The sequence below is a fragment of the Budorcas taxicolor genome, chromosome 1, assembly GCF_023091745.1.
Source record: "Budorcas taxicolor isolate Tak-1 chromosome 1, Takin1.1, whole genome shotgun sequence".
NCBI classification, from domain to species: domain Eukaryota; kingdom Metazoa; phylum Chordata; class Mammalia; order Artiodactyla; family Bovidae; genus Budorcas; species Budorcas taxicolor.
The window spans coordinates 69,085,120-69,101,561 of record NC_068910.1 but is presented as its reverse complement, the minus strand read 5'-3'; the positions used below and the strand labels follow the sequence as shown (position 1 = coordinate 69,101,561).

The 16,442-nt window shown below is 41.9% G+C and overlaps 1 protein-coding gene across 1 annotated transcript in view; it reads right to left on the bottom strand.

The window, feature by feature from the left end:
* The window catches only part of TIAM1 (TIAM Rac1 associated GEF 1), a 157,191-nt gene that overhangs the window by 20,956 nt on the left and 119,793 nt on the right, over positions 1-16,442 (bottom strand). The window contains exons 17-20 of the mRNA XM_052639711.1: positions 12,767-12,875; positions 8,030-8,209; positions 7,815-7,933; positions 2,737-2,845 (exon numbers count right to left, since the gene is read on the bottom strand). Of these exons, the coding sequence (XP_052495671.1) occupies positions 2,737-2,845; positions 7,815-7,933; positions 8,030-8,209; positions 12,767-12,875 (517 nt within the window). The remainder of the gene's footprint in view (positions 1-2,736; positions 2,846-7,814; positions 7,934-8,029; positions 8,210-12,766; positions 12,876-16,442) is intronic.

Below are 16,442 nucleotides of genomic sequence, written 5' to 3'. Positions count from 1 at the left end.
CAACCTTCCTGACTTCAGATTATACTACAAAGCTACAGTTATCAAGACAGTATGGCACTGGCCCCAAAACAAATACAGACCAATGGAACAAGATAGAAAGCCCAGAAATAAACCCATGCACTCATGGATACCTTATTTTTGACAAAGGAAGCAAGAATATACAATGGGGCAAAGACAGCCTCTTCAGTAAATGGTGCTGGGAAAACTGGACAGCTACATGTCAAAGAATGAAATTAGAACACTTCCTGACACCACACACAAAGATAAACCCAAAATGGATTAAAGACCTAAATGGAAGACCAGAAACTATAAGACTCCTAGAGGAAAACATAGGCAGAACATTTGATGACATAAATCAGAGCAAGATCCTCTATGACCCACCTCCTAGAGTAATGGAAATAAAAACAAGAGTAAACAAGTGGGACCTGATTAAACTTAAAAACTTTTGCACAGCAAAGGAAACTACAAGCAAGGTGAAATGACAACCCTCAGGATGGGAGAAAATAACAACAAATGAAACAACTGACAAAGGATTAGTTTCCAAAATATACAAGCAGCTCATACAACTTAATGCTAGAAAAACAAACAACCCAATCAAATAGTGGGGAAAAAGACCTAAACAGACATTTCTCCAAAGAAGACATACAGATGGCTGACAAACACATGAAAAGATGCTCAACATCATTCATTATTAGAGAAATGCAAATCAAAACTACAATGAGATATCACCTCACACCAGTCAGAATGGCTATCATCAAAAAGTCTACAAACAATAAATGCTGGAGAGGGTGTGGAGAAAAGGGAACACTCTTACACTGTTGGTGGGAATGTATACTGATACAGCCATTATGGAAGATGGTATGGAAATTCCTTAAAAAACTAGGAATAAAACCACCATATGACCCAGCAATCCCACTCCTAGGTATATATCCTGAGGAAACCAAAATTGAAAAAGACACATGTATCCCATTGTTCATTGCAGCACTATTTACACAGCTAGAACATGAAAGCAATCTAGATGCCCATCGACAGATGAATGGATAAAGAAGTTGCGGTACATATACACAATGGACTATTACTCAGCCATAAAAAGCAACACCTTTGAGTCAGTTCTGATGAGGTGGATGAACCTAGAGCCTATTATGCATAGTTAAGTGAGTCAGAAAGACAAAGATAAATATCATATTCTAATGCATATATACAGAATCCAGAAAAATGGTACTGAAGAACTTATTTACAGGGCAGCAGTGGAGAAACAGACATAGAGAATAGACTTATAGACACGGGAAGAAGGGAGAAGAGGGTGAGATATATGGAAAGCGCAACATGGAAACTTACATCACCATATGTAAAATAGATAGCCAATGGGAATTTGCTGTATGGCTCAGGAAACTCAAACAGGGGCTCTGTATCAACCTAGACGGGCTGGATGAAGAGGGAGATGGAAGGGAGGGTCAACAGGGAGGGGACACATGTATAACTATGGCTGATTCATGTTGAGGTTTGACAGAAAACAACAATATCCTATAAAACAATTATCTTTTAATTAAAAAAAATAAAATTTAAAAAACAAAATTAAAAAAAAAAAGTAAACAGCAAAACTTTCCCTCTTCCATCCAAAGAAAGATAAGAGACGGAAGGTGAATGGAAATATTAATATTAGATTTCATTTATACTATTACTCGCCTATGAATCTTCTAGGGGGAGGCTAAGAAATGACACAGCCTAAAACAAAAGCAAGAATACTGGTCGCTGATCATGGCTGATCATTTTATACTCAAGAACACCACTCATGCTGTGCAAGCATTTACACACAACAATGAGCCATATTTCCTGAATTATGTACAGTGGGCTAACTCACTGTTTTTCTCTTTCAAAAAAGCATTTTCCAGTACAACAACATGAGAGTTCTAATTGTGGCAACTACATCCATCAGAACTAGTTTATTGACAAAATAATCCTTGACTCAGGGAACTCAAATCGAGACTCTGTGACAACCTAGAGAGGTGGAATGTGGGAGGGAGGGGACATATGTATACCTATGGCTGATTCATATTGATGGATGCAATGGACATGAACTTGGGCAAACTTTGGGAGGCAGTGATGGACAGGGAGGCCTGGCGTGCTGCAGTCCACAGGGGCGCAAAGAGTCGGACACAACCAGGCAACAGTCATGAACAACAACATGGCAGAAACCAACACAATATCATAAAGCAACCATCCTTCAATTCAAAATAAATAAAAGAAAATAATCCTTCATAATACCAGTGTGACTGACAAGCACCTTACAACTGATCAAGGCACCCAGTGGCGCCAAAACAGATGAGCTGAGAACCATGCCCTGAACCCAGGCATCACAAACAGCAACACAGAGTCAGGGAGAGAACAAAAGATCTCGGATTGGGGGGCTCAGATACAGAGACAGTTTTGATGTGTTGATTTTTCTTTCATCATTTTCAAATGATATTCGGAGCAGCAGCTTAAAAAACATCTTTTCCTGCCTATGTGTCTACACCCGGGTGAGACACAACACAACAGGGGGGGTCACGTTGGTTGTACTTAGCTGGAAGGTGTAATTTAGTATTGGTGACATGCTAGCGGCCACATCAAGAAGACAATGCAGATAACTTACATGATTATACTTTAATAAACTGTGTCTTGGAAAAGAAATGTTAACTTATTTCAAAAAATAAGCCAGCCTCCCTCTGCCCCTCCAAGCCCTTTGGTGACACATACCAAACGCTGCCAATTCGGGCTCCTTTTTCCACTTGCCCAGCGAGGCGGGTGGGTTTGGCCAGATGACGGTGGTATGCAACAGCAGGTCTCCCATGCTCAGATCTGCAACCTGAAATCCAGGGCAAAGCTTACTGGGTAATGTCATAAACACTCAAGATATTCATGACATTTTAAAATTCGACAGGCTGGTGTCAATATGACTTCAAGAAAAATGCCTCTAAATAATGTCTTCCATCTGGTCATCTTTTCTCCCTTTATTCTGTGTTTGCGTATCAGAATTCCAAGAGTATGGTGGCCAAAAGATACAAATAGGGCTTCTGAAATTCACTTGCAGTAAAGCTTTCAAAGGGCTTTCCTAGTGGCTCAACAGTAAAGAATCCGCCCACACAATGCAGGAGGCTCGGTTCGATCCCTGGGTTGGGAAGATCCCCTGGAGAACAAAATGGCAACCCACTCCAGTATTCTTGCCTGGGAAATCCCATGGACAGAGGAGCCTGGCAGATACAGTCCATGGGGTCGCAAGAGTTGAATACAACTTAGCAGCTCAACAACAAAAGACCTGTCAAAACTGATGAATAAAATCACAGAGGTTTGGTGTTCAAATAGATAGTTACCCAAGGGGAAACAACGGTCATCCATGACAAAGATCCAGGAAACTACAGACACTGCCACCTGTGAATTTAAGTCCCTTGGCAGCAAGGGTCTTCTGGGAAGCAGTGCAATCTTTACTTCATTTCTTCTTCTTCTGACTCATTTTAACCAAGATTTCATTTCACTTTAGAGGAGGAAAAAGAAGCCAACTGAGGTGCTGGGAGATTGTTCTTTAAGCTTCTACAATGTGAGCTCTGGGGTCCTTAGAAACCGCAAGGTCTATTCTTACAGCCTCAAAGGTCAAATGCTGAGCCATCTCAGATGGACAAGGTCCTCTTCTCCTTACGGAAGCGTGATAATCCTCAGATTCCACCAGTGTCCGTGCCCGACAACTGTCCTGTGTGTCTTTTTCACTGGAGCTGTTGACCACTTCCACGCCTATCAAAATCCCACCCTCCCCACTGAGCAACCTAATCACAGGTACGAGGATCATTTGGTCCCTCCAAGCGGCTCCCTGTGCTAACATGTCAGAGGACGAGGCTTTGCAACAACCAGAGTCCAAGGTCCATCCACTGGGCAACCCTATCAATTGTGGGGAGGGTCTTCTCCCAGTATGCCTCCCTGGAGCCCTCGCCACCAGCCTCTCACTTTTACTCTGTGTCCACAGCAAGCAAGCCTGAGACCTTCTCCCTCAAAGCAGCAATGTGAATATTTGAAAACTTGATGTTGAATTTCTCAAGGACAGATGGCTCTGGTTTATTTTGCTGCTTTCGATCGGACCGAGTTTCTAGATATGCCAGCCACCAAGCAGCCCTCCACCGAGCATGGCGCCATTTAATCACCACTCTGGGCCGCAATGCTGGAAATGGAGCTCCGGCAGTGTACAACAGAGTGGTACTATTGCCATTATAATGATCAAGATCATTATAGTAATAATAATTACTCTAATTACTAGTGAGCTACATGATTAGTCATATGGTCAGTGGTTAAAAACATTAAGCAATTATATTACTTTCTTCATATTAAGTAACTAGTCAACCACACCCCCAGGGGGCAGTAACCACTAAGGGAACAATACTGCTTTCTCTAAGTATTGCTACAGACTTATCACTGATCTTGGCGCAGGACCCACTATTTCCCCAGGACCATTCTCCCTAGGGTTTTACTTTTGTGGATTCAAGATCACTCCATCCTTTCCAGTTTGAAGACCATTCTCTTCAGTGGAGAAAAAAAAGACATCAAGTGGATTTGAGCCATTTTCTCTGGGTCATCAAATGTCTTTGCTTATGATACTTCTAGCCCCCGGTAGTGGTCTTTTTTTTTCTTATTCTTCCTGTAGTGCTAAGACATAATCTTCTGTTGCTCTCTTTGCATCTTCTCCAAGCTTTCATTTTTGTGATCTTCAGACATCCTACTATTGATATAGGACTTTCCCACCATGAACTACTGGTATGTGGTCAAAGGTCCCTCCTTCATCTTTTGCACATTTTTACGCTAACAAAATGTCTGCTCACAAGAGGCTGTTTTGCATAGCACTACATCTCTTTGTTCCCTGCTGGAAAGATTTCGTACTTAGTTGACAGAATTTCATTTTGGAGGTTGGGCAGTTCCACCAAAGCCATATGCCCTTTTATAGTCTGACTTGTGAATCATATGCAGCTTTTTGTCTAAAGTCTTTGCAATCTGCTACCCATATTACCTTCTAGTCTTTGGCATAATAGTCCTTTGCTCTCAAGATCATTAAAATTCAGAAATCAATTTGGAATATAATGAAATGCACTGCAATTGTTCATTTCCATGACTCAATAAAATTCACTTCTGTCAAAATGAAATAAACTAAAGTACAGGATAGAAGCCTTATAATTTCGAAGTATTATTCATAGTCGTCAAATGAAGCCAAGAGAAGTACCTGACAATAGGAATTAAGCAAGTCATTGTTCAATCACACAGTAAAATATTACACAATCACTTCAATGATCCTTTTGAATCATTTATAATAATGTGAAAATTAAATAATTCTTTGTTCAACATAGAAAAACTCAAGGTACAAAATAATTTCCAAAATATTCAAGAACATATATGAAATTATATTCAAGTACATAATAAATATATTTTTTTAAAAAATAAACACCCAAACATCAAGAGGTAAGTTTTGTGTTCTGAGATTGTAGGTAGTTTTAATTCTTGCCTTTTTCTGTAGCCTGCTCTTTTCTTTAATAAACATAGTGCATTTTTCTTACTATAAAATTTCACAAGAAAATGAAAACAAAATCCAGAGAGATACGTCTGTCTTTTCCACATTCTGATAGATTAAACTGTCTGCCTGGTAGACAGAGAATATTCACATACTCTTTCTGCAATACCATGGTGAATAAAAATCGTGTTTCAGTGGAAAACTGAGCAGCCTTTACAGCACACCCTCTTGGGCTATCAGAGTCCAACTCCGTATCTACGTGTCTTTGAACTCCTTTGCAAGGTGCAGGAAACAGATAAATGTGTACATTCTCTCCAGCCTGGTAGTGACTTTAATTGATTCCTCCCGCTGTGGAAAAACCAATTTGTCTGCATTTACAAATCATCTCGCCATTTCTTCACTTTGTACATACACCTTCTATTTTGACTGTCGGGTTCCCTCACATCATCTGAGTAAAATACACATCTTCATATGTGTTCGCTTTACATCTCTATGAGATGTCATGATTTTACCTTTTTCTGAAAATTATCTTTTTACAGTCCAAAACTTCTTTTGTTTCACCAAGGACATAAATGGGAACCCGTTAGAGAATAACCCTTTACACCTCCAAAGAGAAGACTGTTTTCTTTTCCAGACTAAACAACCAGGTCTTATCCCCGCCAGCCCTCTGCCTTTCCTTCCATCCAATCATAGCAAGAGAGTTTCTCTTCATAGTTTCCTGCTGGCTTGTCGCCTTTTTTGAGGGAGAAGGGAAAATGAGGACAACACTCCAATCAAACCAGGGGGCACAGCGGCACTGGTGAGTATCATTCCGCAGCACATCAGTCTGATCCATCTCAGTACTATCTACACTGCACTCACATCAGCTCTCCTCAGTGGCTCAGACACAACTTAGAGCTCATTTTACATTTTTCTCAAGTGTATCTGTTCCTGTGACTTTATTCTAAGCACAGTTTCAGGCAGACTTTAAAAAAAAAAAGATTCAGAGTCATTTGAAACTTTCACTCATTCAATAAATATTCACTGAGCGCCTACTACATGTCAATTATTAGTCTGGTCTCTGGAGATACAGCCATGACCTTTAACAGTGTTTAGAGAAAGAGTCCAAGTCATGGTCACGGAAATTCACTCTCACACTTAGAAGTTCGACCAACGTGGGAATGTACATTGGTGTAGCCACTACAGAAAACAGTTTGGAGGTTCCTTAAAAACCTAAAAATAGAATTGCCATATGGTCCAGCAAGTCCACTCCAGGCACATATGTGGAGAAAACTCTAATTTGAAAAGATATGCACCCCAATGTTCATAGCAGCACTGTTTACAAAAATCAAGACACGGAAGCAACCTAAGTGTCTACTGACAGATGAATGGGTAAGAAGACATGTATACATATATATACACATGCTGCTACTGCTGCTGAGTCGCTTCAGTCATGTGTGATTCTGTGCGACCCCACAGACGGCCTCCTACCAGGCTCCTCTGTCCCTGGGATTCTCCAGGCAAGAACACTGGAGTGGGCTGCCATTTCCTTCTCCAGTGCATGAAAGTGAAAAGTGAAAGTGAAGTCGCTCAGTCGTCTCCGACTCTTAGCGACCTCATGGATTGCAGCCCACCAGGTTCCTCTGTCCATGGGATTTTCCAGGCAAGAGTACTGGAGTGGGGTGCCATTGCCTTCTCTAATATATTCACATATATACACTCATATAATATATATACTATTCCAGTGTATTATTACTTAGCCATAATAAAGAATGAAATAATGCAATTTGCAGCAAAAATGGATGGACCTGAGATCATCATACTAATTGAAGTAAATCAGAGAAAGACAAATATCATATGATATCACCTATATGTAGAATCTAAAGTATGATACAAATAAACTTATCTATGAAAGAAGAAGAGACTCAGAGACATAGAAAACAAACTTATAGTTATCAAAGGGGAAAGGGGAAGGATAAATTAGGAGTCTGACACTAACAGATAGAAACTACTACATATGAAATAGATAAATGACAAGGTCTTACTGTACAGCACAGGGCAATATATTCAATATCTTGTAATAAACTATAATGGAAAAGAATCTGTAAAAGAATATATATATGCAAACTGCATCACTTTGCTGCACATCAGAAACTAACACAATACTGTAAATAAACTATGCTTCAATCAAAAAAAAATGCCACCAACGAAAACACTATCATTGTTACTATTTTACTTATAAATAACACCTTAAAAAGAAACAAACCAACCCAGCTCTACGGACAAGCATGCTGGGCAGAAGAGGGGTCCTTACCTCTTTTTTCTCACCAGTCTGTTCAGCGATCAGCTGGTCAAACACAGCCCCAAATTCCTCATGGATTTTCTGCATTTCATTGATATGACTTGCAACCTTGTTCATAGTCTTAATGGCCACTGGAGGAAAACAGGTCATGAAATAAATGAAAAGACCATTTAAAGGCTCTGGGAGAGATGTGAACAAGGGGCAGTTCTCAGGGGCTCTTGGCTCACCATCCAGGTGGTAATGTTCCTCACTCTCTGCGTCCGTCAGAGCAAAAAGCTCCTTCAGCAGAAGCGGATACTTAAGGATCCTCTGGATGGGCTTGATGAGGTAAGACTCCAGGGTGGACGAGTGCTGCTGCTTTGGGTTCTGGGCGTCTAGGAACGCCTTGAAAGCTGCGTCCGTCTTGGCTGAAAGAGTTTAAATACAGACTGAGCGGAACATCCAAATGACTCCCTTCTCACAACTTCACTCACTAATTCCAAGGTGCCTTTTCACAGGATTCAGAGTACAGTGAGTGGTCAGAGAAGGCCTGCCCATCAGATTTCTCTGTTTATTTAGGAGGAGTGAGCAGAGCTCCAATGAGTTAGCCGCGGTCTCCAACCTTTTTTGGCACCAGGGACTGATTTTGAGGAAGACCATTTTTCCCGAGATTGGGGAGGAGGGGATGGTTTGGGGATGATTCGAGCACATTACATTTACTGTGCACTTTGTTTCTATTATGATTACATCAGTTCCACCTCAGATAACCTGGCGTTAGATCCTGGAGGCTGATGACCCCTGAGCTGAGAGATGACAGAGTCTGTAAGTCCTACGCACGGAGGTTTTCAAGGGTTGCTGTTCCATTGCCTTCTTAATCTGATATTTTGACATCAAAGGCCTTACAGACCCGGGACAGCCTGTCCTTGAGCGAGTCAGTCCCTACAGACAGCCCAGGAATCACCTGGAAGCATGCCTTTTACACATAAACCAACCAGTCCAGAACCTCTGCCTCCATCTCTCTTCTATGAGGCTTTTATAACTCTAGGCCGATACTGCCCCTGCCCTAAGCATCCCAGAGCCAGGTCCCAGAGAACTCAGGACAGCTCTCCCACCCCAGAGCCTGCTGAGATTACTCAAATTAGCCAATCCTAAACCCACTTGCCCTGCTTCACCCATTCCTTCCTGCAGATGCCACAACAGAGCATCTTGCCTGTGTCTTCCCTTCACTCATTCTGCCTCCTGGTGGACCCTGGTGCTTCATCTCATGGCCCTGCATTGAGTGACCCTCTCCTCTCCTCTTGGCAACCGTGAATAACACACAATCTTTCTTTTAAATTAAAAAAATTATTTATTTGGCTGTGCTGGGATCTTTGGTTGCAGCATACAAACTCTTAGCTGTGGCATGTGGGATCTAGACCCCTGACCAGGGATCGAACCTGCTTCCCTGCATTGGAAGTGCAGCGCCTTAGCCACTGGACCACTAGGGAAGTCCCAGAAACTTCTGATGGTAATTGTCTCCTGATCTGTTGGCCTCGCCATCTCTGAATAATACAAAAGCCTGCATCTTCCAACACTGCTTACCCCAGTTCTTCTAATCTTTCAATCATTTCATTGCTGATAGAACCTCTTTTGAGAAGAGGAAGGAAAAAAAAAGCAGCAGCAGTATCTTGCAGCCGGGTAAGTGGAGCGGTGCTGGTCTCCTGCAGGGAATGCCTTTTAAGATCTGTTCTGTGTTAATGCAGTGCTACCAGCTATCAGGATTTATCTCAGAGGGAAACATACAACCAACCTAAAGTAACACAGGCAGCAATTTCCTCACGAGCTGGGCTTTTATCTGTGTCCCAGCTAGACTGAAAATCAGCCCTGGGGAGTTGTGGGCCCCCAGACAATCAGAAAGGTATCTGCCAGTGGACAGTCGGGAAGACACATCATGTCTTTCCAAGGAAATGGTGGAAAGAGAGGCTGAACTGAGGGCAAAAATGGGAAGAAGAATGGACAATATATTAAAATGGCTAACTGTAGGCATATACTTTTTTAAGCTTCTGATAAAATATATTTCCATCTCCAAAAATTAGGAATGTAAGCTAAGAACAAAAGATAGGGCTTCCCTGGTGGTCCAATGGTTAAGAATCCACCCTGCAATGCAAGGGACATGGGTTTAGTCCCTGGTCAAGGAAGACCCCACATGCTAAGGGGCAACTAACCCCATGGCCACAACTTCTGAGCCCACGCACTGCAACTACTGAAGCCCTCTCACCCACAGCCTATGCTCTGCAACTCATGAAGCCGCTGCAATGAGAAGTCTGCTCACTACAACGAGAGAAAGTCCTCGCACAGCAAGGAAGACCCAGCACAGCCGAAGGAAAAGAAGAACAGAAGGGACTGTAAAAGGATATCGTGAAATCATAGAGCGAGTCTTCTCACTCTCTTTATTCAATTAAGAAAAACAGCAGTCGTGGGGAAAGGCCTTGTAAAGACTACCATCTTCTCAGCCATTTTAAGGCCCACCAAGAGGAATCAGATTCCATGGATCCAGCCACCAAATCCATGAAGAGAAAGGAGACTGGAAATGCAGTGGTTGCAAAGCAGCCCAGGCGGGTACTTCGTGTTCTCAAAGAGTTCTCTTCATTCTATCTGCACATTGGGCCATCAGAAAAATATGGGTCATACCTAACGGTTTAAGGGATGATTTTTCAGGTGCAAAATATAATGATTTTGAATTTTTGAAAATCTACAGGGGCAGAATTTAATCAAGTGAGTAAAAATAACACAAACTGCTTTAAGGACTGTGATGAGTATATAATTTTACCAGAGAGCAAAGTGCTCTGAAATTGTTAACACTCTCATAACACAGCATTCAGTTAGAGTTTAAAAAGAAATACATACACAGAACTATATGACCAGTGCAGCTTATATAAAACCACACAGCAGGACAATTTCCTTGTCATATAGCTGGACTAAATTCCCAGGTTCTGCTGAAGCAGAACTCTTTTGCATGGACTGGAACTATCATTAAGTATGTCATTAAGTATGTCATTATCTGGGGCAGGATCTTTTGCTATCCAGAGACCTGTGTTGTATTCATCTTTATTATAAGTTTTGAATTAAATCAAGCTAGTTCTCTTTGGCAGCAAACACAAATGTAAGTAAATTACTTACATATTCAGCAGTTGTTTGCATGGCAGCCACCTGGTAAGGTGTAAAAGGAAGAGCAGGCTGATTTCCAGAGATCCTTTGAAACTGAACTTTCTATAGATTCTACTGTTTACCAAGGCTACATTTCCCTTGTCCCTTAACCTATCAAAGTCACACGCAGAACTATGGAAGAGAAACAGCTTTTTAGTGACTCTCAGAACACCCACCATCTTCTTAGAACACTTAGGAACAGGAGTTTGCCAATATAGAACTTCTCTTCTCTGTGCTAAACAGAATTACAGCTGGACTTTTGTAAATAATTAAAGGAATTTTAGTAGTGATGGTGGTAACTATTATCACTCACCTGGAAGCAAAAATCGGTGAGGGAAAGATGAAATGACACAAAAAGGTACATGAAGTGTGGTAGGTTATTATGAAATTAATGAAAATACAAATAAAGTAGGGAATTTCTAAATCCCCTATGTTTTTGCATAATTGGAAAATTGACTTATCAATTCTGGCCCTGAAGAGCTGAGTCAAAACTTTCACAATAAGAAAATTGACACCATCATTAATTCAAGATATTAATGCATTTAATTTCTCAGTGCAGTCAGCGCTCCATATCTAAGGATTCTATATCCACAGGTTCTGCATTGTGGATTCAACCAACGATGAAGAGGAAATAGTTGGGAGAAAAATTCCAGAAAGTTCCAAAAGGTGAAACTTCAATTTGCTGCATATTGACAACTATATTCTTGGCACTTATACTGTACTGGGCTTCCTGGTGGCTCAGATGGTAAAGAATCCGCCCACAATGTTGGAAACCTGGGTTTGATCCCTGGGTTGTGAAGATCCCCTGGAGGAGGGCATCGCAACCCACTTGAGCATTCTTGCCTGGAGAATCACCATGGACAGACGAGGCTGACAGGCAACAGTCCACGGGGTTGCAATGAGTCGGACACAACTGAGCGACTCAGCACAGCACACACATACTATATCAGGGCTTCCCAGGTAGCACTAGTGGTAAAGAACCCACCTGCCAATGTGGGTGGAGCAGGAAATGGCAACCCACTCCATTATTCCTGCCTGGAGAATCCCAGGGACAGAGGAGCCTGGTGGGCTGCTGTCTATGGGGTCGCACAGAGTCGCACATGACTGAAGCGCCTTAGCAGCAGCAGCAGCCAGTGCAGGAGACACAAGTTCGATGCCTGCAGTGGGAAGATCCCCTGGAGGAGGACGTGGCGACCACTCCAGTATTCTTGCCTGGAGAATCCCATGGACAGAGGAGCTTGGCAGGCTATGGTCCATGGGGTCGCAAAGAGTCGGACACGACTGAAGTGACTTGGCATGCATGCACATACTGTTTTAGGTATTTCAAGTAACCTAGCGATGTTTGGTGGTGCTAGTGATAAAGAGACTTGGGGGTTTGATCCCTGGGTTGGGAAGATCCCCTACAGCAGGAAATGGCTGCCTACTCCAGTATTCTTGCCTGAAAACATCCCTGGACAAAGGAGCCTGGCGGGCTACAGTTCAGGGGTTTACAAAAGATTTGGACACGACTGAACAGCTAAGCACACACACATAGGGGAAAATATGCATAGGTTATGTGCAAACAGTACGCATTTTACATAAGCGACTTGAGCGTCCCGGAAATTTGGTGTCCATGGGGGACCCTAAAACCAATACCCCACAGACACCGAGAGACAAGTGTACTCTCACTTGTAGAATATCTATCTGGCACAACAATGACTCTTAGATTTCCATCCAAAAGCCCCCGACCATGGTCAGCCACACAAATGTGAATTGACAATTAACATGCCCACCTGCTGCCCGGGCCTCCTAGGCCTTACCTTTCACCAGGACCTTGGGGACCTTCGTGTGGCTGGCGCAGAAGGCACTGTAGAGCTTGAAGCGGTCAGCGTAATACAGAAAGGATCCCCCCAGGGAGAACAGCACTTTCTGGACACAGTGAGAAACAGTGCAGTTAGTTTGCGGTCCTCCTCACCCAGGAACATCAGCAGGATGGAGCCAGGGGCTCACAGCTGCCCGAGTCTCCCCACAAATTGGCACCATTCGCACCCGTCACCGCCTGTCTTTGCTCACTGATGGCCTATTGGGAAGTCTATGGGCTCACCTATTCGTGTAACAGACGCTGTATTTGGCTCTCTCGGTAATCACAGCCAGTGTCACTGGTTTTGCTGGCTTGTGTCTTTCAATGACCTAGAGCTGGGATGTCTGACTGTTAACGGGAAAGTAGATATGGCATTTTGGAAAAGACAGAAATCTCCTGAATTCCCTCATTAGATTCTGTTGGAATGTAGAAGTGACAAACCAAACAAAGGCAAGAAATGCATAAATCCCCCAAAATAGAAAACACCTTTCCCTGATCACTAATTCCACCCTCTCCAACACCATACTCTTTTCTAGCAGGAGTGGATGAGAACAGAGAAACAGACTCACTTATGGGAATTAGGTAACATCTCCCAGCCCATAGCCTCTGCCTGAACTGGATCAAAACTAGGTGGAGGGCTTCCCTATTAGGGCTTCCCTGACAGCTCAATTTGTAAACAATCTGCTTGCAATGCAGGAGACCCCGGTTTGACTCCTGAGTCAAGAAGATCCACTAAAGAAGGGACAGGCTACCCACTCCAGCATTGTTGGGCTTCTTCCCTCGTGGTTCAGCTGAGAAAGAATCCACTGCAATGCAGGAGACCTGGGTTCAATCCCTGTGTCCAGAAGATCCCCTGGAGAGGGAAAAGCTACCCACTCTGGCCTGGAGAATTCCATGGACTATATAGTCCATGGGGTCGCAAAGAGTTGGACACGAGCAAGCGACTTTCACTTTCTTCCCTATTAGGAATTTAATATAGCTCAGCTGGGATACTTTTTATCCTACACATTTTCTATAAATATATGAAACAGGCCTTAGAAAAATATCTTCTATAGGTTTCACACTGATCTAGTCTAGTTCAGAAAGAGGTATGCCTTATTTAGGTTTAGAATTTTAAAGTTGGATTCCAAGCCAAAATAAATAAATAAATAAGACTTTGGATTCGAGTGATAAATTGAGTTCCACAAGATGCAATTTATTTTAATTAACAACATAGAAAATTCTGATAGTCTAATTAAAAGAAAACAAAGGTTTATTATGAACCACACATAATTGGTAATTAGAGGCCTAAATTCATTTCCTACATGTTCTACTTTCCCTCCTTTACTTTTTCAGCTACACGCCTCCCCAGATCTCATCCCCCTGACCCTGTACAGACAGTCATCCTTTGAACCATATCCAATAATTAAATGAGACAAGTTGTGTAAGAAAAAGGTCTAAATGTAACCCCTCACTTTAGCCACGTCAAGTCATTCATTTGTTTAACTTGATATAAATTCAAGGCATTTACCATATAGGAAACACAGATAGAACATTAACGTGTTCATTTATTCTTCCAGCCTTAAAAAATAATCTCAGAGCACAAATATGGTGGGTGTGCACACAAAGACTGCATTTACCCTGTGTCTCTATTCAGTAGGACCACACAGAGCCTCTCACTGGCTGACAGACACTGCAAATTCCCAGGAGGAAATTTTACCAAAACTTATTTGATCTCAGAACCAATTTTTTTTTTTACTAATCCTGTTGTAGGGCTAGTGTTCTATGCAACACAATTTGCACCTTTTTAACAAGCTTTTTAATTTTTGGCAAATATATAATCAGGATTTAAACGAAACAGCGATCACAGAAACCAAGAGCAACAGGCTTAGGGATGAACACCGACTGAGAAACCAACTCAAAAGTGCCAGAGAGCAGCCCTGGGGCCGAGAATATTCAGCGAGCATCAACTGTCACGTCTTACAGATGGAGTGGAGACTGTCAGATAATGCAGGAAATCAGTGAAATGAAGGTCGGAGAAGAGGGTTCCACTTAAATGCTATTTACAACAGTGACTGCTCTGGAGTGAACTTGCTCAACGGATCATGCGCTAATCCCTCCCTAGAATAACACCTCTGCTTGTGACACCATCATGTTTGTATCACAGTTCTGATAGTTAAACATACCTAAAGTGATCAACAGAATCTAAACACAAAGAACTGATGCCACAGTAAAAGCACGCTGAATGAAGACCATGAATGTTAGGTATTGTAGATTAAAACCAAGCATTTTCAGGTCCGTATGCATCTTTATCATGTTCCACAGTAAGCAACTTTTTTGATTAACTGACAAACTACTAGCCCTTATCATGGTGTTCTAACACTGTCCTATTAATTAATCTACCAATGAGCCAAGCTGTATTTCAAATGGACAGTATCACCAATCACCCTGAGGAGAGAAAAAATGAACTAACCCAAGCAATTCCACACACACACAAAAAACCCAACTATATTTAGTAGATAAAGGGGTATTATGCCTGTAATTTACTCAAATCTTTCAGGAGAAAAAATTATACCTTTTGTACACACAGACACACACAACACAACACAACACACACACACACACACACATACACATTAGGTAGCCAGAGAAAGGATAAAGCAAATGTGGTCAAATGTTACCATTTGGAAAACGTGGGAGGATAGCTTAGAATTCTTTGTGCTATTCTTGTCACCTTTCTGTAAGTCTGAAATTATATCCAAATAAAAATAGAGAACTATATATAAATATAGGTCCATAAGCTTATGTGTATGAAAGTGTATGTGCATTCTAAATGACTCCTGTTGCAGAGAGGGACTGTGAAGAGATGACACACACAAAAATACATCGAAGGATAGTCTTCCTCTCACCCTACAAACCTATCAGGGGTACTAACATGACACAGCCGGATTTCCGCACCTGTTAGAAGACAGTCACAGAGTACGGGGGCCACACCTGAGCGGACAACTGAGCCCAAGGCAACACAAGTGCAAAAGTTACTCAGTGGAGAAAGATCGAGAGACAGTCATTTCAAAACCCAGTGCTAGAAAATTAAATATTCATATACAAAAAACTGACTCAGATTCACCCATCACACCAGATAAGAGACTAATATATAAGTCCCCAAGTCACAAAACTTCCCTAGGAGAAAACTTTATGACCTTGCCTTAGGCAAAGATTTCATAGATAAGACACCAAAAGAATGACCCAGAAAAGAAAAAATTTGAAAAATTGGATTTCATTGAAAAACAAAAATTTCTGGGGACATCCCTGGAGATCAAGTGGTTAAGAATCCAGGCTTCCACTGCAGGGGGGTGCGGATCTGATCCCTGATTAGGGAATTAAGAGCCTGCATGCCATGCGGCATAGCCAAAAAAAAATTTTTTTAAATAAAACTTCTGTGGGGAGGAATAAATTAGGAGCTTGAGATGAACATATATATACTACTACACATAAAATAATAGCCAACAAGGACCTACTACATAGCACAGGGAACTATACTCAATATATGGTAATAACCTATAAGGGAAAAGAATCTGAAAACGATTATATGTCTATGCTAAGTCGCTTCAGTCATGTCTGACTCTGTGAGACCCCAGAGACGGCAGCCCACCAGG